At 38.5% G+C, this 25,797-nt stretch overlaps 3 protein-coding genes across 3 annotated transcripts; 2 read left to right on the forward strand and 1 right to left on the reverse strand.

Annotated features, from left to right (window-relative positions):
* The first annotated feature begins 461 nt into the window (after positions 1 to 461).
* On the forward strand, positions 462 to 8,332 carry LOC139973562 (uncharacterized). Its single transcript, XM_071980341.1, has 4 exons — positions 462 to 787; positions 4,182 to 4,300; positions 4,839 to 5,214; positions 6,097 to 8,332. Exons 2-4 carry the CDS (start codon positions 4,186 to 4,188, stop codon positions 6,533 to 6,535), a joined length of 930 nt encoding a protein of 309 aa, XP_071836442.1. The 5' UTR covers positions 462 to 787; positions 4,182 to 4,185; the 3' UTR covers positions 6,536 to 8,332.
* Positions 8,333 to 14,007: 5,675 nt separating this feature from the next.
* Positions 14,008 to 17,155, forward strand: LOC139973636 (uncharacterized). Its single transcript, XM_071980450.1, has 3 exons — positions 14,008 to 14,122; positions 14,604 to 14,988; positions 15,788 to 17,155. Exons 1-3 carry the CDS (start codon positions 14,011 to 14,013, stop codon positions 16,218 to 16,220), a joined length of 930 nt encoding a protein of 309 aa, XP_071836551.1. The 5' UTR covers positions 14,008 to 14,010; the 3' UTR covers positions 16,221 to 17,155.
* A 2,292-nt stretch (positions 17,156 to 19,447) lies between these two features.
* LOC139973637 (small ribosomal subunit protein eS12-like) lies at positions 19,448 to 25,398 on the reverse strand. Its single transcript, XM_071980451.1, has 6 exons — positions 25,295 to 25,398; positions 25,138 to 25,175; positions 23,275 to 23,418; positions 22,189 to 22,291; positions 20,660 to 20,761; positions 19,448 to 19,604 (listed from the first exon to the last, which is right to left on the reverse strand). Exons 2-6 carry the CDS (start codon positions 25,152 to 25,154, stop codon positions 19,542 to 19,544), a joined length of 429 nt encoding a protein of 142 aa, XP_071836552.1. The 5' UTR covers positions 25,155 to 25,175; positions 25,295 to 25,398; the 3' UTR covers positions 19,448 to 19,541.
* Positions 25,399 to 25,797: the final 399 nt, after the last annotated feature.

Raw genomic sequence — 25,797 nt, forward strand, 5'->3', positions numbered from 1 at the left:
ATCGTGTTGCTCGTTAGCATGCACTAGGATTCACTTTATGTTGAAAAGTGTAGTTCGTTTATCCATTTTCATGTTTTGTTTTTAAATTTCTACTGTGCTATAATACAATTTGTGTCGACCCATCAAGCAAAGTCATGCCTGCCCTATGAAGTATCACTCAAGGACGACAAGGAAGAGCAAACATATACAACTGAATATAGGCTATGTAGAAGGATTACAACTTCCTGACATGTATACGCCGCTGGCTACCTTACGTAGTGTGACCTTGACTCCCCCGCGACTGTATGAAAAAAAAAATGATATTGTGTAAGCCCTTTTTTTTGAGGTCGACAAAGTGGTGACCCACGCACATGCACGCACACGAGAATTGGCAATTGACTCATGTCCCCACACAACACAACAGACAAACACATAAAACACCCCATTCAATAGGGAATATAAACCCAGAATTCTATAGACTGCGTATACAAGCCATTGTGACGAGAGCACTAGCACTGCAGCGGATACGTACACTCGTTCTACACCGTGTCACTGCTTATATGGTGTCTTGTTTTCCATCCTTCGTAGACAGGTTTCTGAATGCTCTGTTGCATCCCTTCAATAGGATTAATATTTGAGAGATTGACCGTCGAGAAGGGTTATCTCTCAGTTGTATTCTGTACCTTGTAACGTATCGAACCATCAGGTATATAGCCTATAGTTTGTACGACTTTTCTACAAGAATTTTCAGCTATCAAGAGAGAGGATATCTGAGGCCGACGTCAATTTTGAGTTTGAAAATATCAAGGTGGGTTTTCATATCAAAGTGTCTTCGTTGTCTTTATTCATTGGAGTTTTATTTGAGACCAAGTATAAACTATAAGGCCTAGGCTTATTGGTTACTTACTATTGTGAGCGTGATGAATGAACATTCCATCATCATCGTTATAGCTAGGTTAGTGTATTCGACTATACAAGCTAAAGCCGAAGAAAATCCAAACAAGAAAGAGAGAAATATTGAATTTTCATCCAACAAATGGTGAAATTTTCAGAAAATTGTAAATTAATCACCATTATAAAATCACCCACCATAGACCACCGGGCAAGAAAACCAAACGTTAATTAGTATAGGTCTGTTCACCAAATCAAAAGTGGTGTGGGAAGAGTGAGTCAGACCCCTTTTCCCCTTCTTCAACTGCGTGGAAGAAATAGGTATAGTTAGGTTTTTTTCGGAAATACGATTGATAAGATCTTTCCTATGTTGTCATTTGTACAAAAGCCGATTAGTGTCATTCGAAAACAATTATTTTAATTCGTTCGGACGAACTGTTAATCCGTGGCTACGAATTAATATCAAATGGTTCTTACGTATTATTGTTTTGTTCTTACGAATCGCTAATTCGTTCTAACGAATGATGAATTCGGTAGTAATTAATAATCGTAATAATTGGTAGTAGCAACAGATTTCCGAATGGCATGATAACTATTTATTTTGTGTATGATTGTATCGATGACATTTGATATTAAGTGCCTGATACTATAGGGAACTGAGTTCCATCCTATCTGAATATACTCCTCCTAGCTGTTTATAAGTTAGTTTGTGTAGGCTATCACTGCATCGATGACATTTGAGCAGTGCCTGATACTGGGAACTGTTTTCCATGTCCCTAGCTGAATATACTCAGGGAGTTGTTTCCATAGCAACTCCCTGATCAGCTATTCCTAGCTGTGTATATGTTAGTTTCCTGGATTAAGTGTTTGGTTATGTATGTCGGCCTATATATCGTTAAGGTGCCGCAGACAGGTGCATATTATGGTTATATACATCTAGTTTCCATGGTTTCCCAGATTTTCACGAGGTGATATAAAGCCCGGCCAAACGATCGAGAATTGATATTCATAAATACTTATAATAATTGAAAATAAAACGGTCATTTCATGACAAAATACACGACAGACAGTGACCCAAACACGCTATTCGTACGGGGTGTATCAATATGTTACCGCTCATGTGTAATTTGTTTGCACGGCGCTGTTTGGGCCTATAGTATGACACACACCATCTATATAGTACTTTTTAAGAAAAGTCACACAGGAAAGAACCTGGTCACAAAAACCCAAACAACCAAACGACTGATCCATTCTCAACCCCAGTCCCCTTGCGTCGAGACTGTGACTGTGTGATCATCGTCAGGTGTGTATCACAATTCCCCTACAAGGGGCACATATACTACACACGATCTTAACCAGAAGGCCAAGCGATGTATATAGTGTATATGGTACATCTTGAATTTGTTCTATACAGCAAACCTACATAGCCTATAGCCCCGTAGATGCTTAGTCTTACATAAAAGCTACACGACTAGAGTAAAGCCTTCTTTTCTTTAATGCAAAGACACTGAATGGGAAAAGGAATAAGTCAGTCCTTGAAACTTGTCATTTCACCTAGTGGATTAAGAAATGGTTGAAAGAGCAAACAAAGGTATGTCAGAAATTAGCGGAGAGAGAGCAAAACCTCTTATACTGTAAGTACACGATAGAATGTCACGTAGGCCTTGTAGCCGGATTAAGCATTGTTGTGTAAAAGGTCTATATGTACATCTCCACGGATGACGGAAACCAGATCGTCCAGTGTAAAGAATGCCTGCATGTGGGAATGATCTACGATCATTTCCGTTGTAAAATACGGATGATTTGTAGGGGATTGGTTTGGGGGGGGGGGGTGGGGGGAGTGTATCATGGGTGAACTTACACAAGAATCGCTACCGGTTCAATAATCCAACCGGCGGCGCTGTGGGGATTTGAAAGAAGCGGTTTATTTGGCGCATCGGGCGAAACTATGTAGCTCCTTTACGAACAATTTAAGACATTGGCTTCTTCGACAAGAGTTAACCCTGAGCGGCGCTTTCGGTGTCTCAGACTTAGCAATACACCGGTTCCGAGCCGATATACCGGCAATTGGGGTTGATCGTGACGGAATCACATTAATATTGTTAACTTTACAAAATTGTTATGTTATATACCGACGTTCGACACACTCAGTGATATTGTCAAATTTTCACGCCCGTTATAAGAATTCCAAGAATTCCTCGATAGCCTAATTAGTTTGCTTGTGGTTTTATTTAACGTTGCATTCAATCAATTAAAAATTCCAATGACGTATTGGTCTTTTTTTCTGTATTTATAAGTATAAATATTACTTGTAGTCTGGCCGCTTTCATCATTTCACAATAGAGATCCTTTTCATGAGATTTGTCACATAGTTTGCAAAATGTTGATATTTCTGAAGCAGAAATAAGGCCTTTGTTTCATAGTGTCATAATTGGGCGTGCTGGTTCCTATAAGCTATGAAGCTGAAGTTGGTCAAAGCGTGATTCCTTCCAAATTGATACAAGTTTGGCATTATTTATACGTACACCGATCGTTGTATATATCGGTAGGTTTAGCACAATCTCATCAGATATATGCATACCATGAAGCTGTATAAGCAGTTTGTGGAATTGTCTATGGTGTAAATACGCTTCATCTAATGATTTTACAACAACCCTCACCACTCACTCCCTCCCTCCCACGCCCCACCCACGTCCCACACTGCAACAACTCATTTCGAGCAAGCATGCCAGCAAATTTAGTAAACCTACAAACCGTGATGAAACACGCCAATAACAACCATCAAAAATATAACTTATATAAAAGTGAAATTTTCCAACAATCAAAACGACGAGAAAAAAAGAAGAAAAAAAGAAGAGCTAAAGAAAGATGATGCAATTGAACCTATTATAAGTCACCATATATCTGAAAAAAATGCATTGTTCGATTCGGTTTGTTACCTTTGAGAATGTGAAGCGCGTGATTTTGTTTGCACCCCTGTGTTTAGTTTTCTAATCCATGCAGGGTCAACCCATTCAGGGAACAACTCCCCGGATCCATTCAAGCAGTTTTTTGTTTTGTAAAGAATAATTGATTGCCGGTCGATAGATTACTTTGTCTCTATCTCTTGCTTGTTTTTGACAAATTCCGCTAAATTTTGATGATTACGAAACCATTGTCAAGTGCAGGATATACGCATGCGTCAGGTTAGAATTCCCTTTGAGAGGGTTAATGGTCCTGTCAGTGGTTTTCGACTTTTACGGTCGTATATCTAAATTGCATAATATGTTGTATTTTGTTGTCATTTACAACTTTATTCTTTCCCACTGTAGGAAAATGGCGTCAAGCACGAAGTCACAAGACGGCGTATGGATAACACTTGCGTGTATTGCTACCTTAGCATTCATCGTGTGTCAGGGATTTAGTTTTCTTTCCTTTGGTGAAGGAAACGGTGAGTATACGGCTTTGAATGGGGAAGGGGTTGGAGTAGGGGGGTAGGGCGTGGGAGGGTGTCATACATTGAGTTCAAGCGGCTTGCAAACGCAAACTAGACTACACTGCAAGGAACACAATTTGGCATGCACTAGTCTATATATCTCCAGTCGTTCATACCAATGGACTATTTTTACTGTCACCGGTGTGGTCAGTACGAGTGGTTTTCTCTCATATTGTCTCCCGATATCGTCCAACGAGCTAAGAGAAGTCATCCAAATAAATATATTACCTTAGCGTTATACAATACATGCGTGTATGTGCACAACCACCCGTCCATTTCCCCTACCTGTACAAAAGTGATTTTCCTTTTTGTGGCACCAAAGTTTATTTTAGTGTGTCAATGAGACATTTATCTTTTTATCAACATTCCTGGGGAAATGTTTTTTCTTTTAGTTGACTTTCAACATTATATGTCAATGTATATTGGTTTATTTGCTGTTGATTATTGATTATTCTATATTACAATAAATGGCTATTGGTTTATTTGTTTACAGATATATTTACGTCTTCAACGGGAAACATATCGGACCTTTTCAACACAGAGATCACCCCAACCGGATGGACCTTTTCCATATGGGGAGTCATTTACATATTCCAAGCCCTTTGGATTATTTATATCCTCATTAGCATCTGTCGAAGGACCGAGTCTGGCCCTCTCTACAAAAACCCGATGATTGTCAGCGTACTCTTCCTCGCTGTGTACGCCCTCAATATGGCACTCAACGTCAGCTGGTTACTACTGTGGGACCGGCTTCTTTTTGAGGTCGCTCTTGCTGTATTGATTCTGATCACGTTCACTCTCTACGTTTGTCTTATTGACTACTACATCAGAATCAACAAGAACGTCAAACAATTGGCTAAAGGGAACAAGTAAGTAACGTTAATTCATGAATTAAGGGGGAATAATTAGACTTTACCACGTCGATTTATTTAGCTATGCCTATCTCATAAATACGATCTCTGAGATGAAAAGAAACGGTATACTATATGGTATAATGTAAGGTATAATATATTGTATACGATATGATACACTATATATTATACTATGTAGTATACCATATATGGTAAAATATTTGGTATACTATACGGTTTATTATACGGTTTACAATATGGTGTACTATGTGGTATATTATATGGTATACTTTATGGTATACTATATGGTATACTATTTGTATAATATATGGTTTTCGATATAGTATTCTATATGGTATTATATACAATATACTATGAAAACTGAGAAAATGAATTTTAGATCAGAAGAAAGGAAAATGTAAAAAAGTTCATTGAGTTTGGAAGGAACCGCCAACAATACCTTTACACCCACTTTTGTGCCTGTATTGAATACTTTTGCGTTCCAAATTGATTATCTCATTTTAAACTACCCAGCAACTTATTTTATCCTTGAAACATTAAATTATTTTGGGATGTATTAAGCAATGGTCACATTGAATTCCCTCCCCTCCACCCCTCTCCACCCCTACCCCGTACCCTTCTCCCACAAAGTTGTGGGAATCTGAGATCATCTAAGATTTTAAATTTATAGTGATTTAATTACTATTTATATATATATTGTGGGTCTAAATATGACCAAGATCACTTCAAGTTTTTTTTCCAGTTTATGCATGTATCAGCGATGTCGCAAAGTCTGTTAATTTGGAGGGTTTATACATTGTAAAGTCGGGTTCAATGACCATACAATACATATTCAGTTATTATTCTCATGAGCATATTATTTTCTTATTTTCCATACAGATTAGATCTCTTTCTCTTCCGCCTGTTTCTCCAAAATGGCGTCTCCATCTACGCTACCTGGTGCACCATAGCAACGCTTCTCAACTTGACTATCGTGTTAGTGTACACTGTAGGCCTGGAACAGCAAGTCGCTTGTCTTATCTCTCTATCCGTCCTGGCTCTGGAGTTGGTCGTCTTTGTGGCTCTTGATATGTTTGTCTTTGAACGTTACCTAAGGTACACCTTCTCCACTTACCTGACGGTCCTATGGGCCCTCTCAGGTAGCCTGGCAGCCAATTGGGATCCTGCCAAACCCCACTCCATCATGTCCGTGGTCCTGCTGGGATTGACAGCTGTGTTTTTGGTCACGAAATTAGTCCTCACCATCATTAATTCACAGACAAAACCTCTCTACGTTAAGGATATTATTCCTACCAGGCAGCCAGAGAAATCAGCTTAGAAGAGGTATATCACGTCTTTACCAGACTTTGATAGTTACATCCTGTAGTGAATTGACAAGCAGTGGGAAAGGAAAACGGGTGCAGACCCTACCAAATGAACCTCTTGTTGTCACAAACGAGATAAAGGTGGACCAAGTAAGGCACAATTAAGGACCCTAGGCACCCCCTCCCTCACTGCATGGTCAATGTGTATTCAACAACTTGTCCAACGGTACAGATATGTTTCTCTGAACATTGATTCGTTTATCATCACAAACTTTACAGCTATCTCATATAATTTGTGATTAGGCCTATACGTCCACTCTACACTATAGGATTTCCTTTAATAATGATAGAAGAAGCCTGTGAGCCAGTACTACATGTACGCCTGTATATGGAAGTGCACTTGTCTTTAGTATATTTCAGTGGCATATATATATAGCACTTTAACAGAAGCCATAACGGCAATTAAGAGAGAAAGTGAGACACATATACATTGGCGGGTAAACAGGTTTGAGGGGTGGGAGGGGGGGGGGGTGGGCGGTTTTTGCATGGTTGTGTATCCCCACGTGTCAAAATCACTGGTGTTTGTACTATTCTCAAACCAAGCGTGAATTGACCCCTAACTTGTTAGATACCTGATGGTACGCTAAAGTGGTCACGAATTTCATATCATGACTCAAAAAAACACTTGAAGAATTCTTTCAATGGTTTGGTTACATGGTATTTCTCCTATAACACATAACTTCAACACAACACATAACTTCGACATAATTATACCTTCAAATTGATCAAATTCAGGTATTTTCAGAATGTTCCAAAGTGACGCGCAGAGGTCGGTCAACCTGTCAATGAATTTAAGGGCCAACTGCACATCATAGTTTATATTCATGGAAGTAGCACCGCCATGCACGATACGGTCACGTGGTTACATTATCGCTGTAAGGGGACGACTGGGATTAAAGAGTGGATCAAGATCGTTTGGTTTTTGTGCCCTGCAAGCTCTTTAGCTTGGCTGTCCTTTCTTAAAAATGAACTCTGCCTTTTGCACAGATTATGTAATAACTGTTAATGCTCTACACAAACCCAACATCACGAAGTCATGGTCACAGTACCGGAGGTATAAGTGAGACTGGAGTTGTATCACTTTGGTGATAAAGAGTTCAGTTTCTCATATCTTCAGTCCATTCTCTATATTTGGCTAATTCTTTTAAGAGCTGGTAAACAGGTTTATTATCTTGTTCTCAAACATGATCAAAACGTCTACAGTGTGCTCTCATTCGTCTTCCCAATTTTCTGAAAGTCGCACTAAAAAAAATTGTATAAAAGATTTGATATGTGCCTTTTTCTTATAATTTACACCATGACATATACATGAACAATAACAATTCTCATTTTGACACTATGAATCAATTTTGTTTATGAGTTAACTTTTCAATCAAATATAATAAAATGTATACATTTTAATGTTTTTTTTTGCTCCTATAATATCTTCACCTTTTCCGTTTGTTTTGTGTGTTTTATTTTTTTCAAATTTTGTATGTATAATATTTAGTTACTATCAACCTTAGTTATATACCGATATATCCATCTTTTGCTACAGTAATTTTGTATAAGACTTCAAGCAATACCTGACTTAACCACATGGCCATATCATTTCGAAGGTCTAATTTATACATGGTCTGTACAATCACAGTCGTGTTTAAATGCAACGACCCGGATGAATACTTAAATCCCTGTAGCATTTCTTTCCTTTGCTTTTGCACATCGAAATATGTAAGCATATTATGTAAGAATGAATATATATATATATAGATATATATATAGATATATATATATATATATATATATAGATATATATATATATATCTATCTATATATATATCTATATATATATATAGATATATATAGATATAGATATATATAGCTATAGATATATATATATATATAGATATATATATATACAGATATATATATATATATAGATATATATATATATATATATATATATATATATATATATATATATATATATTATCCATGTATATTTATGGGAAATTAGTTAATACATTATTTTCGTAAGGCATTTTTTTTGTGTATATCAACAATATATAGATAGTTTAAATTCTTATAGCGCTTTTCTTCTTTGCCTCTCCATTTGCTAATGATGAATACAATATCTTAACGTTCCTACGTTATTATACAATATAAAATAAAATACGATAGTAACAAACGAATCTTGACTATTAAAGTATCATATTTTGCAACCAAGTTTTCCCAAATTGAAACCGCTGTTCGTTCTTGGTTGTCACCAAGGGCGTAGGAACCGGGGGGCTGGGGGCGCCAGCCCCCAGTGAAAAATATGGAGGGGCGGAAGTATCATTCCGCCCCCCCCCCCCCGCTTCGCAAGTCAGAAAACCCCGTTTTCATTTCTAAGTGAGAAAAAAATCTCATTTGGAGCACCAAATTGCATCTAAGGCCAGGTGAAAATGCAAAATTATTTACAAAATGCAGTGGGTGTTATATTCCACCAAAGGTTGCTATATTCCACCAAATTGCATCTGAGGCCACCTGGAAATGCAAAAAAATTCCACCCCCTCCCCTTAGACCCCTCCCCCAGGCCGGCTATCAGTCTTCAGCCCCCCGCTCAAAAGTACCTTCCTACGCCACTGGTTGTCACTGACCAGCATCTTTTACCAAACCGTACCAAATTACTCAGAATTATTCTTTTTTTTCTATCGATAAAAGTATGATATCCTCTTACTGATTTATTCAATTATTGACCATAACGTTATGAGTCAGTAATCATTCTCAGACAACGAGGGGGGGGGGGGGTCGGTTGGGGTATAAAACCCCGCCCTTCTTTCAATCGCAAACAGAAATTCAAAAGCAGCTATAAGCAAAACTTTGAGTATTGTTACGTTGGAATGCGAGAGGTCTCGATAATTAATTTTTAACGAGACACAAGCCTGGGTTCGTTTCCGTAAGGAACACAGACAAATTGACGAGTCTAGAGATTTTAAATGAGATCGTAAACTATATTGAACAATGGATTTCGAACCAACAACAACAAGTGGTAATTACAAATATATAGAAAATTACTCACAAACTTAACAAGATAGGATACACTTTAAAACACGCTGGTCTCTTCCAACGACGATATCCCTCAGCGGCCACGACCTTGATGACGACGATTCTCGGTCAGTTGTACCGCGAAATTCACTGGTCCTCAACGAAGTTTCTCGCGATCCCAGAAATAGCAGTCACCTTCTTTCCGGCGATGCTCCAAAGTAGAAGACGGATTCCAGCCACAATAGAGTGAAGCACAAGTCGAACTTCTCGCCGACTAAATATTACCACAGTCAGTCCAAAATCAGCTTTATAGCCACCAACTCCTGGCGTAACGAACTTCCTCAACGGAGACAGAAATTCTTCACCTTCTCCGAAATAAACACTGGAAAACTGTACTTTCACAGCAAAGTCCTCTTCAAACTTCTGAGTGGAAGTGTAGAATCAATCTTAGTATCGATATCTCAATCCCTCAGAAACTACTGGTAGTTGAGCACTGACGATATATAGTAGAATGGTATAATTTGTGTCGTCGCTTGTATTCGTACAGAAACTCAGAAACTCTCCGATCTGGGCGGGCTTTTATACGATTCGCCATGTCAAGAATCATCTAGATCTTTCTCGATACACCTGACCCAGTTTCTCTATTCTTGGAAGTCCTTTGCATATCTCGCGTACGTTCCAGAGAATCCACGAAAATGTGTGCACACCGCAACGGGACTTCACGTAAACCGACGTTAACCCGAGACCAGCGCGTCATCATAAGGAATATACCAGAACAATCGTGTATTATAACATTGTGACACGGTAAACCGACCTAATTTCTCAAATACTGATTTATCACGTAGGCAATTTCAATTACTCTCCACATTATAACATTAGGTTTCTCACTAGCAGTGACTAGCGTTAGGCTACAATGGGCCCTTGTAACAGTATATACTTTTAGTTTTATACAGTCAAGTTTATAGTCTAACTTACGCATGGCTCAGAATGCGCCATTCTCCATCAATTTTACTTTTTTTTCAGGCAGCGCCCCCCCCCCCACACTAAACCTCTAAGTAGGAATTGCCATTAACGAACCCAGGACAATATCCCATAATTAATAAAATCCTGAATCCAGTCGTTCTGAGATTTCGCAGTTCATTTATAGTTTATTAACCACGTAACAAAACATGTGCTTACTGCTGTAGGCATTATAATAATATCATAAAACTTATGACTTTATTATTTGAAATGATGGCTTGACTTGTCAAGCTAATATACTTCTATGCTTTGGGATTTTGTTATCGAAGATTAAAAAAACCACAATTTTAATTAGCTGATTAAAGCATAAAGTTCTAGCTATGTTGCACTATAAAATGCTAATGAATAGCCGCACCATGTAAAATTAAACAGACAGGGTAGGCCAAGTACTTCCTTACCCGGTACGTTACTATTGAGCCTACCAATCAATACTCACGATTCAATATACAACTCAACTTCCTATTAATGAACAGCGCCACTATTCTGATATTTAGCAGCCGAGTATCAGAGCGTTATAGGCCTATACGTATTGGTGGTAATACAAAACTCAACCACTACACGAGAGAAGATCTGATAAAATTACGCTACATGCAGACAAACCACCCTACAACGTTTGTATGTAGCATAACACCGACATGTGTTCAATGACACAACCCCCACCCCCACCCCATCTCCTCTCTTCCCTATCCCCGTCATGCTACCCATTCGCCCGACTCCTATCTTAACTTTTTGTCAGGGACACACTAATGTCACAAAACATAGTATTACCTTACAAAACATAGTATTACCTATAATATTGTTTCTAATTCTGTATTCATATACTTTTTAAGAAAAAGTCGCCAAGGAAAGAACCTGGGCACGAAACCCAAACTACCAAACGACGGATCCGCTATCAACCCCAGCCCCTGCAGTGACTGTGATCATCGTCGGGTGTGTGTCACCATTCCCCTCGAAAGGGAACAGATACTACATATGATCTTAGCCAAAAGGCATATAATGATGGTATTCTTACTGTTGTAAGGTTAGATAAACCATATAATTGTGATGTATCCCATACATGTACACATCAAACGTTTGTATTTGCATATTTGTATCACGTTAATTGTCATGTGAACCAGGTATTTAGCATTTATATATAGCAATTAATTATTTCCATTGACAGTTGCTCGATTTCTCTCGGAGACCAACAACAATAACATTGAATTACATCACAAAAGATCAGCGGAGAACTGAAGTGGTGGGTGGTGAAATGAATTGAAAGTGTTCCATGACACCTATACACAAGTTGCTAGCCGATCGATAAAATTATCGATTGTGAGTATGTCGATCGATCAACTAAACGCCTGTTACTTGTATTTAGGGGACACTGATATTTCACATCATAACAGCAGCTATAACCGCAGTTATCTGTTATAAACTACGCTCGCTTTTATATCAGGATATTACATCGTAACTAAATAATTGTTTAGTAAAATATATATTTGATCTAACGTTTTATCTACTGGAATCTCATAGGTGAGTATATATGCTTGTTTAACGTCTATAGTTGAGCTGGTATCATATTACCTCATTTTACAGTTTGAAGTTCATTTCGTTCCATCCTAGTGCTGGTGTGCAATTTTAAGTGATGAAAGTTTATTGTTTTGTATAATGGAGGGAGGTTGCAGGTATCATGATTAGCATTAACAATGTAGGCATCGAGGCCTGTGATAAAATTCTGTGAAAATTCCTAATTGACAATCATGTAAAAGTAAGCTATATGAACGAATGAATAGCTAAGTGTGATGTAAGTTTAACCTATGCTTGTCACAATATCTATGTTTTGAGATATCTGCAGCTAAAATTGAGAAATTATTACTATATTTTGATCTTTTTGCCTATTGAAGATTTTTTGCTTACAATTTCCCGGTCAGCTTTATATAAATATTTGTTACTTTACTTTACTTGACTTTGTGTGTACTTTATCATAAATTTGCAACATTTCTGTAAAATATATAATTCCTTGCCGCTTTCTGTGTTGAATAATAAAACGAGAACCGTGTTGCGATCCAGGGAGATACAGTAGGATCGTGAGGTTTACTATAAATAAATAGGATACATGAGGTATACTATAACATAAATAGGATACGTGGGGTATACTATATATAAATGGGGTATTTGAGGTATACTTTACATAAATGGGATACGTGAGTTTTACTATACATAAATAGGATACGTGAGGTAAACTATAAATAAAGAGGATAAATGAGGTAAACTATACATAAATATGATATGTGAGGTATACTATACATAAATATGATATGTGAGGTATACTATAAATAAATGGGATATGTGAGGTATACTATACATAACTAGGATATGTGAGGTATACTATACAGAAATGGGATATGTGAGGTATACTATACATAAATGGGATACGTGAGGTAAACTATACATAAATATGATACGTGAGGTATACTATACATAAATGGGATATTTGAGGTATACTATACATAAATGGGATATGTGAGGTATACTATAAATAAATGGGATATGTAAGGTATACTATAAATAAATGGGATACATGAGACATACCATACATAAATGGGATACATGAGGTATACTATACATAAATATGATACGTGAGGTAAACTATAAATAAATATGATATGCGAGGTAAACTATACACAAATAGGATACGTTAGGTATACTATACATAAATGGGATATATGAGGTATACTATACATAAAGCAATGATGCAACCCACCCAGTGGTATGCACAGGGAGCCGGGGGTGGTGGTTGCATGGGGGCTCTACATTTCTCCGAATGATATAGGTAAGGACCAGAGACGAATAAAGGAATGAAATTATGTGGCTCTGGGATTGTTGAACCGAACTCCCATGCCGGTGGAGGGGGGGGGGGTCTGGGTTAGGAGGAGGTGCACGGTTCTCCCCGAATTTTTTTTTTACATACATACGTCAATTCGTGTATTCGGAGGCTTATTCAGACTATAAAATATATAGATCATTCATGTTTAGTTAGTATGTCTGAATAGGGGGTGTACACCAGGAGGAGTGGTCTATAAAAGTGGTTTAAATATCTCTCAACTGAACTATTTCCCTCTACTGATGATGGAAAGTGGAGGAATGGTCCGCTGATCACTTCATCCCATACCCACTTCCTCCCCCTCTTTAGCACATATGTGGACCAGTGGCATATGCCACTGGCTCACCTTATTATAGGGTTAACTGACAGCTTAGTTGGCAGACCGCAGGACCGTTCTTGAGGATGTTTGCCTAATGTATCTATTTACATTTTAGTTTGCGTCTAATTATAGTTTTTGGTATCTTTCTACATACTGGTTTGTTGTTTATTGTATCCTATCACTAAACTATACACTCTCTTTGCTTTGGTCTCAGTAAGATGACGTTACCTAGATCACGTGACTCAACATGGATTGCTCTCGCTATAGCAGTGGCCTCCACCTTCCTCCTGTACCATATTCTGAACTTCTTCGTTTTCGCTGACGACATCGGTGAGATTCATAGAGTGGGGCGGGGGTAGCGTGGGGGGGGGGGGTTAGGGAATTGATGGGGGAAGGGAAGTATCAACGTGGACTAGGTACCGAATTCCTATACCTAACCCATATGGAGGTTGATTGGAACGACGAGAAACTACAGGGAATGTAAGTTCATATTATGGTTCAAATTGCATCAACATGTAAAACTGGTATAATCTAAGATAGTATAACGAATATGGACGTGAACAAAAATTGATGCTTCATATATTCAGCCTAGAAAAACATGCCGCTGTCGGATGGGTATTAAAGCAGGGCGGAGAGGGAGGATGGGTGCGAGGTGCGAACCCTTATAACCGTATCTGCAGCCTACATGGTTTGAATAAATGATGAATGGCATTGTTTGTATGCCAATCAGAACGGAAATTTCATTTGTTGATTTTACGATTACGAAATAGCGCCACTAACTTGACCTTTTTCATTTTCATCTTTCCTTTAGGTACAGGAAACACAACGAATTCTTCCACATCAAATTTTTTCGACCGATACCCGACATTGATAACTCCTGCTAGGTGGACCCTCCTAGACTCTGGATTAATTTTCTTGTTCCAGATTGGTTGGATCAGTCACGTGCTCGTTAACATACTTCGTAGTAGTAATGGCGAACCATTGTACAAAAGTCCAGAAATTGTCAGTGATATTTTCCTTTCGCTGTTCACTCTCAATGTCATGCTGAATATCATATTGCTGATCATGTCACATAACGGCTATCAAGTAGTATGCCTGGCATTGTGGGGTCTCATTACCGCGACGCTGTGTGTATGTCTGATGGAGTTTTACTTACGGATACTCCGGAATGTGAAGGAGATGGCTACCAAACGCATGTAAGTGTAGTGCATAAGCATAGGAAAAGGGGGCGAGGCACTTCCCCCAGGCGGGAGGGGGCACTTCCCCAGGTGAGAGGGGCTCTTCCCCCAGGTGCGGGAGCACATCCCCAGGTGGGAGGGGCACTTCACCCAGATGGGAGGGGCACTCCCCCAGGTGAGAGGGGCCACTTGCTCTAGGAGGGAAGAGCAGGAGTATCTGTTTCTTTTCGCTAACAACTATGGATGCACTATGTTGAGTCCACGACAGTGCTAAATTGCTCGACATGAATCCTTTGTATTAGCTAGGAAAAAGGAGTTTCAGATAGTGAAAATAATTAAATTCGTTCAGCTAAGAATAAGTAGAAAATTTGGGAATAAAATAGTCGAAAATTCAAAATGTTCCATCTGGGCCACCGTAGAACTTACAAAACTAAAATTTATATGGCCGGGTGATTACCACAGCCCACATCATTTTGGGCCCGATACGCCGACTCCAATTTTTAGTTCAGTGAAAGGCGGAGCGATTCGACTTTTTACTAAAATATCTACAAATAATGTGAAACCTTCAAGAACAACTCACAGGAAACCTTTTACCAAATGCGCACATCTTGTTGGTGGTGTCATTAGGTTGCGTAACGCTCTGTTGTTATGTTAGTATCTTCATCGTTGAACGTTACTAATATTACTACTGCTTTTGTTAACTATTGTATGGGATGTATACTTGTGTGTTAGAATAGCTGATTCCGAAAATTGATTTTGGTCACGCGCAAGGCTTATACCTTTTTTTTTTTGTTTCTTGTCCTCCAATTCTTCTCAGATTAGACTTACTCCTGTTTCGTCTGCTCTTGCAAAATGGCGTTTCGATGTACACCACGTGGTGCGTGATTGCGACATTGATCAACCTGACCATCGTGTTGGTGTATTCACTCGGAGTATCACAATCTGCTGCCGGTGTCATCTCATTATCCTTCCTGATTATCCTGTTTCTCGTCTTTGTGGGACTTGATCTGTGTCACTGGGAGCGGTACATGAGATACACATTCACCCCGTACTTGACGGTTATTTGGGCGATGGCAGGAACCATGTTGAATAACTGGAGTCCAAGCAGCCCACCGGCGGTATTTTCGGCGATAGTGTTGGTGATTGCGGCCGTTTGTTTTGTGATCAAAATAATCAACACGGTCATTAAAGCCAGACGAAATCCTCTTTATACGCTAGAGGAATCGTCCACAGACGAACAAAACGACTGAGTTAAGTCTGACATAGCGGCATTACATAATATTATTGTTAATGTCATTTGTCTTGCTGGACTAGCGGGACATCATGAACACTTCATTTGATTAATATTCAGTTAATAATGAAGGACAGTTAACGCTGCTCGCATTTCTCGGCGGCTAAACGAGTTTTATAGATAATATTTCACGAGAGAGGGAAAGGGAAGGGGGGGGGGTTGGGTGCAGAAAGAGGGGATTTGATAGACGAGGAAAAATCGCTTTGCCATTCAATCACGTACTGTAAATGAATGTGATCATTAATTGGATTAGCCTAGTTTTTTTTGTAAGTGTACGTACAACTATGACTAGGGAACATAGTGTTTTAGTTCCATGGGAGTGATCATTACAAAACTGAACGTAGTAGAATATTCAGAAATATCCGGGAATTATTTTATTTTAAGCTCAGTAAAAGTTTAAAAACAAATGAAAAGAAGAAAACAAACGGACACCAGTAATACTACAATTTCGTCAAAATATACCAACCACTGGATGCGGATAGCTTCTTCAGAAATACGGAGTTAACCTTCACTATGGTTGGACAAGTTGTACCTGTTCTCAGAACGTTGCAGAGATATCTTGATCACTTTATTTTCTGTATACCTCCAGTAGCATACAAAGTTAGAGATCTTCAGTTTTGCGACTTTGTGTAGAAATTTTACTCAGCTGATGTTACTTAATTTTATTCAATCTAATTTTATTAAATCTATATTGAGCAATCTGTTCGCACTATGTAAAGAATCTAAAGATGTAGTTACAATCTATTTGCAGTCATGGAAAATTTGGTTTTTACCAATGTTTACTTGATTTAAAAGATTTTATTACAATTTAGTACAATTTAGTAATCATGGAAGTTGGTTATTAACAATTTTTCCGATAACATATGTAAAGAATCTAAAGATGCGATTACAATATATCTGCAGTCAGTTTACTAATCAAAGTGTGTGTCAGTGTGTGAATAACATTGTAATCCCAGATTCCACTTCAACCCCCCCCCCCCCCCACCACTACTACTAAAAACAAAGTAGAAAATCAGAAACTATCATTCCAACGCTATACTGAACCACTCACTGGGCTGTTAATTGCCTCTTCGTGAGTTTGGAGTAAGCATCACTGTGGTTGAACATGCACCCGTTGCCAGAATGTTGCAGCAACATCTTGCTAGAATGCTAGTTGCCAGAATGTTGCAGCAACATCTTGCTAGAATGCTGAATCTTCATTTATGCGACTTTGTGTCGAAATGAACTAATCACAAGCTACAAAGCTCGTAACTTTGTTAAGCAATCCCAGATTCTACTGCCCCCACCCTTATCCACAGTATGGAGTTAAGATAAAAACCCAGGCACCCACCCTCAGAGGATCTTTGAAACCTGAGAGAAAATGAGAGCTGTTGAATTATGCTGTGATCTGGTCGATGGGAAAGTAAGGTTACATTATCAGCCTTAATTGTGGCTATCAAACTGTAACCTAGGCCACCGCTATGTGATCTTAATTTTGCGCTAAACGTCCGTTCATCAGTGTCAAATTTGAGCTACATGTTGCATCGAATTGGTCACATATCTAAGGTACCATATTACACTGTTGTATGAATGATATATATATATATTTTTTTAATAATCTCCTTTTTATATCACCAAACTCGACAGAAGAAAATTCAAGAAGTCTTTTAAGGAAATAAGGTCCAGACTGATTTTCTTAACAAATTTGAAAAGCCGCTAGAAAAGCCGCAGAACAGGATTAATATAGGTGACAATTGGTTCAAATTGCATTCTAACTAAAAGCTTCCTCCCTCTGCTGCTAATCAGTGGCGTACCCCCCCCCCCAATTTGCTTTGTGCTATAGTCTTGCCCCCCCCCCCCAATGAAATCCAGTGATGTATTTAAAATACTTCTTTTTTACATTTTTACGAGTTCTAATCACAAGTATTCATACCTCAGGGATTATGTTCATACTTCAAATAAGGTCAGAACTTGGTAATCAGACCGAGATATTACACATTTTGGGCCTTCATCATACCTACAAACGGACTGTTGATCAATATCGTCCTACAGAATAAGCGCCAATAATTTGGCCCGTTGTATAACCATTACAAACTAGCGTTAGCAACCAATGTGCATTTTCAGCGCCAAATGATGCCACTCGTGGAGAATTTTCACAGCACGTAGAGGCCTAGTGAAACTTGTTTGTGTGGAAATCTGGGCATGTAGTGAATAAGAGTAGCTAATTTATTCATTGTATCCTTTTCATGTGGCGTTGGCCCCCTTAAGAAAAATCTTGCCCCCCCTAACAATAAAATGCTGGCTACGCCACTGCTGCTAATTGCTGTTAAGTTTTCAATTGCTGATTTGCTTATAAAAATATTTTATAACAGAAGAGATAACAGAAATTGTTATGGCAATAACGTGCATGACCTCAGGATAACAAGCTCCGTGCTCTATCGACCGAGCCTATCCCCCATTCCTTAGTTCTTGAGGTCACGAGCCTACGCCCCATCCCTTAGTTCTTGAGCCAATCCCCCATCACTTAGTTCTTGAGCTCACAAGCCTATCCCCCATCCCTTAGTTCTCCAGATCACAAGCCTATCCCTTAGTTCTTGAGGTCACCGCTTCCAATCGCATCTTAGTCATAATCATTTCATGGCCATATTGCCACTATTGAATATTTCCCAGTCTGCTACAACCCTTCTGATTTTTCAAACTACTTTGCTTCATGACCCCAACTTTCACTGTGATCATCTTGGCGACCCTCCAATGTTGTTGGCTGGGGAAGGTGGTCTACACTGGGATGTGGTAGCTTCCCCTCTCTGTTGAGAAAATGTTATTTGAATAAGGGTGCTAAGTTACAAAATAGTGTTTTGTTTTACAACTTTCAAAGTAATTTATACTCAAGACTTTCCACTTTTTCCCCCACAAAGTATTGACAGTTTCTGTTTTCTACCTTCTTGTTTGGCCACCCTCCAAAATATGTTGCCAACCTTAAAAAGAAGGGTCACAACCCCCAATTTGAATACCAGGAGTCCACCCTCACACTCAGAGGGTTGCTATGTTTGGAACAGAAACATTCCCTTGCAAGTCTGTTTCTTCTGACACTCATTCAAAATGCTGTCTAATGTGTTTTGTTTTGTGCTCCAGGATTTGCATGGAGAGAAGAATAAAGATACTGCAAATTCAAAAATTCCAAAATAATTCAAACATACACAAGATACATTCTTTGAATGTCACTTTATTGACTCGTTATTACAGCCGATGGGCTAGTATGGTAGCCCTTAATGAACATTTACGTCAAGAACAATTCTTGTTGTTAATGCTTCTGCTTAAAGTACTCATTCAGGACCTCTAGGGCAGTTGTGTCACGACCATAGTCCTGTAAAAAAAAAAAAACATGAAAGTAATACAATTAAATTTATATCCTACTACAACAGAACAGGATAATAAACTGATATTTGAATAAGGCAAACCTTGGGCACATGCAGGGGCTGGATTCATGGTACTATTCAGCCAGGCCTAGGGTCATGGATTTATAACATACTTACTGAAAATGATCACAGAATATCATTAAAATATACTATACTTTGTTTTGGTTGCCATGTCATATTTTCCTGATAACAGGGCAATCTTTGTGTGTTTGTTGCAGTCAGTTGCAGGCTCAAAAATTTATGTCTAGCCCAGCCTCCCCCCCCCCCCCCCCCGTGTATCCTGTACTAGACATATGAGTACTTCAAGCTTTACAGCAATAATCTTGAACACCTGTTGTGTAAGGTTGTCTTGGAGGATGAGGTGAGTTTTAAGCTGTATTAGTATGAGACCACACCCATTATTTGACAATTTTTCAACAGGAGACATTGAAGTGCAAATTGACAAGTTTAACAAGCATAGTACTTGTTGTCAAGTTTTAGTGTCACGCAATATTTCAAGTTTTGCCTCGATATAGTTCATGCTTTTGACACACTGTCAAGGATTATAACACACCTTCCTGACAGTTTCACTATTGAGGGTCAAGATGTTGTGCTGGTGAAACTTTGATGAAATTTGCCAAAATATCATGTTTAGGACGAGCAAACTAGAGAAACAGAGTTTATCAACTCATTATACTTGATTATTAAATGGTACCCCGAGTGTATAGAACAATACACCTTGTTTGCCATTGTTAAACCTGCGATTTTTACACATTAATCTGTGTAAGTGCTTGACAATTTTACTAAGCCATCTGAGAATCACAATATGATTGTTTCTGATCAAACTAAGGCATCCCTATATAATTTTCACTAATGAATATGCATGAGTGAAATCCTGACTGCATTCAACTTTAAGGTCAACTCTTGTTTTCAAATTTGCCCTGTTCCAAAGTTATGCTGATAGCCTAAACTGTATCTCTGATTTCTACAATACTTGGAAGGTATTTCTCAACGATTCCGTTACCTTGACAACAACACAGCTGCAGGCCACCACCTTTCTGGCTTTACCCTCTCGGTCAATCTTGCAGAGACCGGACCATTCACCAAGCTTCTTGTTGTCATCCACCTACATGAAAGAGAGAAACCAATACTTAAAATGTCTGATGTTGAGGCAAGAATGAAGAAAGCATTGGATATGTAAATTTCATTCCCATACAGTCAACTACATAATATAAACTACACTGCAAAAAATAACTACAAAAATACATGTCTGAGAAAGGAGGCTAAAAACTACTCGTGCTCCTCCGCTCTAAGGGTATCAAAAAGTTGACCTTTGACCATCGTACATGAATGTCCGCTTTCATAAAGTAACGTAACCAACTGGTGTCATCTTCCAACTTATACGCACACCTGAAAGGGTTATATACAGCAGCACGTCTGTCATCTCTATGCAGTGCAGCAAATGTAAAAACACAACTGCAGACCATACAGCACAGTGAAAGGCTATCATGTCATGGCACATGTATGGTGCAATGCTCTCTACAGGCATCAAAATTTAGGCTATTTACTGGCTGGTTGCCAGTCGCAGGTAATAGAAAACAAAACAACAACAACATGCAACTAACATTTTTCTTCCAGTGCAATTTTAATATTGCATGTATTGATTCAAGGGAATGTAAGTTGGAATTTGATATTTAACGAGTACATTTTTTATTTTATGTGCTAACATTTTCTTAGGCAAGTGAATAAACCTGTGTAGTTCTAGGGCTATCTCTTTAGAGCAGATATTGAATGAAGACCTTCAATCATTTTACTATACTTTTTTTTATTTTTAAGCCTAAATCACAGAAAATCAGGGGAAACAAATTGAGCAACCACGATAACATAACTCATGCCATGCAGTCTAGATTTTGTATGACAGATTTGATCAACTAAGGCACACTCTTCTATAAGTGGGTTGGCTGGTCGCACCTGTTGTGTTTGCAATGATTTTTGGATTTTTATTTTTTATATCTTCCATTCTTCTTATAGCTATGGTTTCAGTCAGTATCACTCCCTTTTTAGCTCAAGAAGGCCGAAAACTATGTACACCAAAGTATACAAGACAATGTCAAAGTAGTTAAGATCAACTTTTTAGGCCAATATCAAGCACATGGCGATGAACCTGCTTTGTTGTCAAAATATCAAAGTTATGAGCAACACTAAGGAATAGGAAATGGTACACTCTGATTCCTGAATACTATCTATGGACAAATATTACGGCCATTTATACCAAACTTCAAATGTGGGGAATGGTTTCTGACAGAGACAAATTTGAAAAGAGTTCAGAGCAAAATCTACAGTTACCGTGACTTGATCTCGGTTTTGAATTTAACCGTAAGAGCCTACCACTCCATAAACCAACTCCCTTCCATCTCTTTGGAAATTTCAAAATCAATCAGCTTCAAGAATAACACTTCTGTACTAAATACTGCGAAAGAATTACTGGCTAAATGACAAAGCCAAATATTCTCAGTTTTTAAAGTTGTGCATACTTGAAGACTTTACTTTTACCTTCAGAAGGCTGATGCCATGTTCAGCACAGAGCGCTTCCACTAGTTTCACATAGGTGGGCTCGTCGCAATTGTTAGCCAGGACACACAGGTGAGCTTGACGTCTGTTTGGGAAAACCAGAGAGAAAATTCACTTTGCTAACTGGATCGGTGGATACAATAGTACACTCAGGCTGGCTAAGAATGAATTGAGGCTAAATTGATGATCTAGCCCTTAAAGGTGTATTCTGGTTGCAGACAACGTAAAACTTATATTGAAAGATATAAAATATTAAAAAAAGTTGTCAGCTTTTAAGCCACCAAATGATTGCTTAACTAAGTATAAAGGAAAGACAAGTAAAGGGGAAATAAAACAAATGCAGTGAAAACGAGGCAACCGGTGACTGATTTTTGTAATACGAAAAATTAAAAAATTAACGAGCATGTAAACATACTAGATCGCAGGAGGCAATCTAAAATTTGAAATGTTGCTTGATAAAGACAGTCAAACACAGGCTGTACTTCTACTATTATAACACTTTTTGAGATAACACCTCATGCTTCTGATAGGCAAAATCCATTAGGCACTTGGAAAGGGTGGGGTTGTGGTAGTGTAGGGTGTCCATGGAGGGTACACTGTGCATATTTGCCATCGGTGCTGATAGTTATTTCAAATCCATATACTGTTGATTCAATGACATATATATTAAAGGGTGTGAAGACTCGCGCAAAAAGAAACGCCTAATGCCGGTAATCTGACCTAGTTTCTAATGAGGTGTAACAGAAATGTTAGACACCACCATCGATCCCAGAAAATACACACACACAGCTTGCTACCATCGGTAATTAGACACTAGTGTATGGTTAGTACATACAGCTGCGGTCAATACCCACAGCACAGTGTACAAACAATACAGCGATGGACATCTCAAGTCCAGCTAAAGATAACAAGGTATCACGTTTCAATACTGTACTGTCTGCATTTTGTAGCGACACGAACAAAACGTCACTTGCAAGCAAAGGAAAGTTAACTTTTTCAGATGGCAACACACAGTTTGGGGCGAGTCTTCAATGCCTTTAATCTCATTCAAAATTACTGTATGCTTACTTGTCAAGAGCCTTAGCTGCCTCATGAAGACCACGTGCTAATCCATCATGAATGAGGGATGTCTTGAGAACTTCTTGCAAGGCTGTGTTGACATCCATTGGTGCCCCTGCAGCAGCAACTGCAACAGGGGTAGGTGCACTATCTCTGAAATTCAAAGGAATAAGTTCAGATATATATATATCACGCTCACTCAAAGTAAAGCCTGACCAGTGCATTAGTTAGAGGATGGAAAAGGCAGTCAGCTTTGTATTAAAATAACTTTGCTACTTAACTTGCAGACTTAAAACAAAACAAACGAAAGGGAGACACATTTAAAAAAACAATAAAACTTCATGGCTGAATTAATTTTAATGTGCCATTTTACAGCCCACAATTAGCCTTACCTACAGTGGTATGTGTGCACTAGGGCCATTACAAAATTGCACTTATACTATCTGCCGCTGTGCATTCAACTATGGATTTACCATGCAATATGGGGACATGGGAACAATAATATTGTAGTTTTCTACATTCTTCCCTTTTGATATCGGCCACCTGACATTACCTGACCTGTTCACACGCAGCACAGGCAAAGAATGTGTTGATTTGTTAGCTATAATGAAGACCTTACATTATATGCCTAAAATCATATAAACCCTTTTTCAGGCTTGATCAGAATAGAATAAAAACATGCCATATCTCATGTTGTTTAGACATTTATTGTCAGCATGGAACAAAAAACCAGACAAAAATATTCTAAGAATTCAGTGATAGGTCTATCATAATTGCCATCAAATTCTGAAGTACAAACTTTCCAGTACCAAGGACTAGAGTTATCCTGTAGGGTATATGGATGTGAATCATATTAGTATTACCTACTGTATGCATTCTTGGTAGATGCCAAGGCCTTTTCCAGTTAGCCTATTGTTAATAGTTACTATATAGATGATACTGGGTAGATAGAAAGTCACTATGTTAGTAATCCTAAGAATAGCTAATCCTAGATGTAATCCTAAGTAATACTAAGTATATATTGTATTCTGTAATCTGTCCACTAAGGAATGTCATCTGTCTCTGTGACAGATGGGAAGATGAGAGTAATACATCAGTAAAGCAGACACTACCACGGTGTGCCGTTGTGTATTCCCTGAGTTGTCTCTACATTGGCGTAGTTGGCAGGATATTGTTAGTTCGCATACTAACTTGGTGTGCAAGTATCATGCAGAGACGGTAGTTGTCCATAGCTATTAATTCATTATCTATAATTTCCAATCCCGACCAGGAATTGTTGTTTTGAAAAATGGATCAAGGTGACAATCAGAAGGAGAGGTATCCATATGGTTGCAGACTACATAAAGGATTACATACATAGTGACTTTCTATCTACCCAGTATCATAGGTATAGTAACTAAATATTAACAATAGGCTAACCTGGATAAGGCCTTGGCATCTACCAAGAGTGCATACAGTAGGTAATACTATATGATTCACATCCATATGCCTCAATCCTAGGCTTGACATTTTAGCCAAGCTTAGGCTAGCAGACATTTTGCTTGTCAAACAGTCCATATCTATACGACTAGCCTATATGACAGTTTGTCTAGGCTAGATACGACAGATGTGGGGTTGAATACGTGAAGTGTGTTAGATTATGTATAATGTCAAGCGGGGTGTTTTGTATCAAACCATGCCAAGTATTAGTACGAGTATAACGTGGCCTAACGAAGGTACGTAACGTGTTAGGCTACATTGACCGTAAAGTACATCCACGCCGTACTTTCTTTTAGTGGAACTATGTACTGTACTAAAGTACACAATATGTATTATTCGCATGGGAGTGCTGGGGCTCAAGCAGTTAAGAAACTGAACAAGAACGTAACATACCCTTCCGTATCAGACATGGCTATTAACGGACGTCCTCGCTATTGAGAAAGGTAGAAATGGAAAATATAAATTTCATTGCATTATGGTTATTACATTTACATTGCATAGCATGGTCAGATGTGAAAGATTTTAAACGATTTTTGGAGCGGTGACTTACATAGGTTTACACGTTAAAACGAAATTTTGAGAGAGAGAAAATGGGGGCGCAAGTCGAAAACGAAAACTGTGCTCTGTACTCGATTGTGTAGTCAAACAACGAGGTAAATGAATCTGGAGGATTCATGTCAATTGGGTGCGCGCGTACCATGTATGGAGGGTCATGTGATGTGTTCCAGGGTGGTACTATACTGATATTTCTCTGTAACAGTTCGAGAACAGTGTTAGTGACTTCGTGAAAGATTGGTCGGTTCGGACATGGGAACCAACGGCATAAGAAGGTACTGGTACTTAGTAGTAGTAGTAAGTTGAGTCTCGTCTATCCGACATGCTCAGTGATTAACCTCCGCCACGTATCACGATCTTGCGCAAGGTTTATTGCTTCTTCGAAATTGTTAATATTAATTACTGGTACTTCAGGCCTACGAAATAGTGCTAATATGCTAACTTTCAACCTTATTCTCTTGAATGAAGGCAGGCTTTCTACATAATCTTATTTATTAA

Source organism: Apostichopus japonicus, chromosome 9 (assembly GCF_037975245.1).
Source record: "Apostichopus japonicus isolate 1M-3 chromosome 9, ASM3797524v1, whole genome shotgun sequence".
Lineage (NCBI taxonomy): Eukaryota > Metazoa > Echinodermata > Holothuroidea > Aspidochirotida > Stichopodidae > Apostichopus > Apostichopus japonicus.

Bases quoted from the DNA above. Each gene is read 5' to 3' on its own strand.
- LOC139973636 (XM_071980450.1), top strand. From the start codon at position 14,011: ATGACGTTACCTAGATCACGTGACTCAACATGGATTGCTCTCGCTATA. The intron at 14,123-14,603 runs GTGAGATTCATA...TCTTTCCTTTAG, and splicing joins CGTTTTCGCTGACGACATCG to GTACAGGAAACACAACGAAT. The intron at 14,989-15,787 runs GTAAGTGTAGTG...AATTCTTCTCAG, and splicing joins GAGATGGCTACCAAACGCAT to ATTAGACTTACTCCTGTTTC.
- LOC139973637 (XM_071980451.1), bottom strand. The intron at 20,762-22,188 runs GTAAAAGTAAAG...TCTTTCATGTAG, and splicing joins ATGGCATCAGCCTTCTGAAG to GTGGATGACAACAAGAAGCT. The intron at 19,605-20,659 runs GTAACGGAATCG...TTTTTTTTACAG, and splicing joins GCAGCTGTGTTGTTGTCAAG to GACTATGGTCGTGACACAAC.
- LOC139973562 (XM_071980341.1), top strand. From the start codon at position 4,186: ATGGCGTCAAGCACGAAGTCACAAGACGGCGTATGGATAACACTTGCG. The intron at 4,301-4,838 runs GTGAGTATACGG...ATTTGTTTACAG, and splicing joins TTCCTTTGGTGAAGGAAACG to ATATATTTACGTCTTCAACG. The intron at 5,215-6,096 runs GTAAGTAACGTT...TTTTCCATACAG, and splicing joins CAATTGGCTAAAGGGAACAA to ATTAGATCTCTTTCTCTTCC.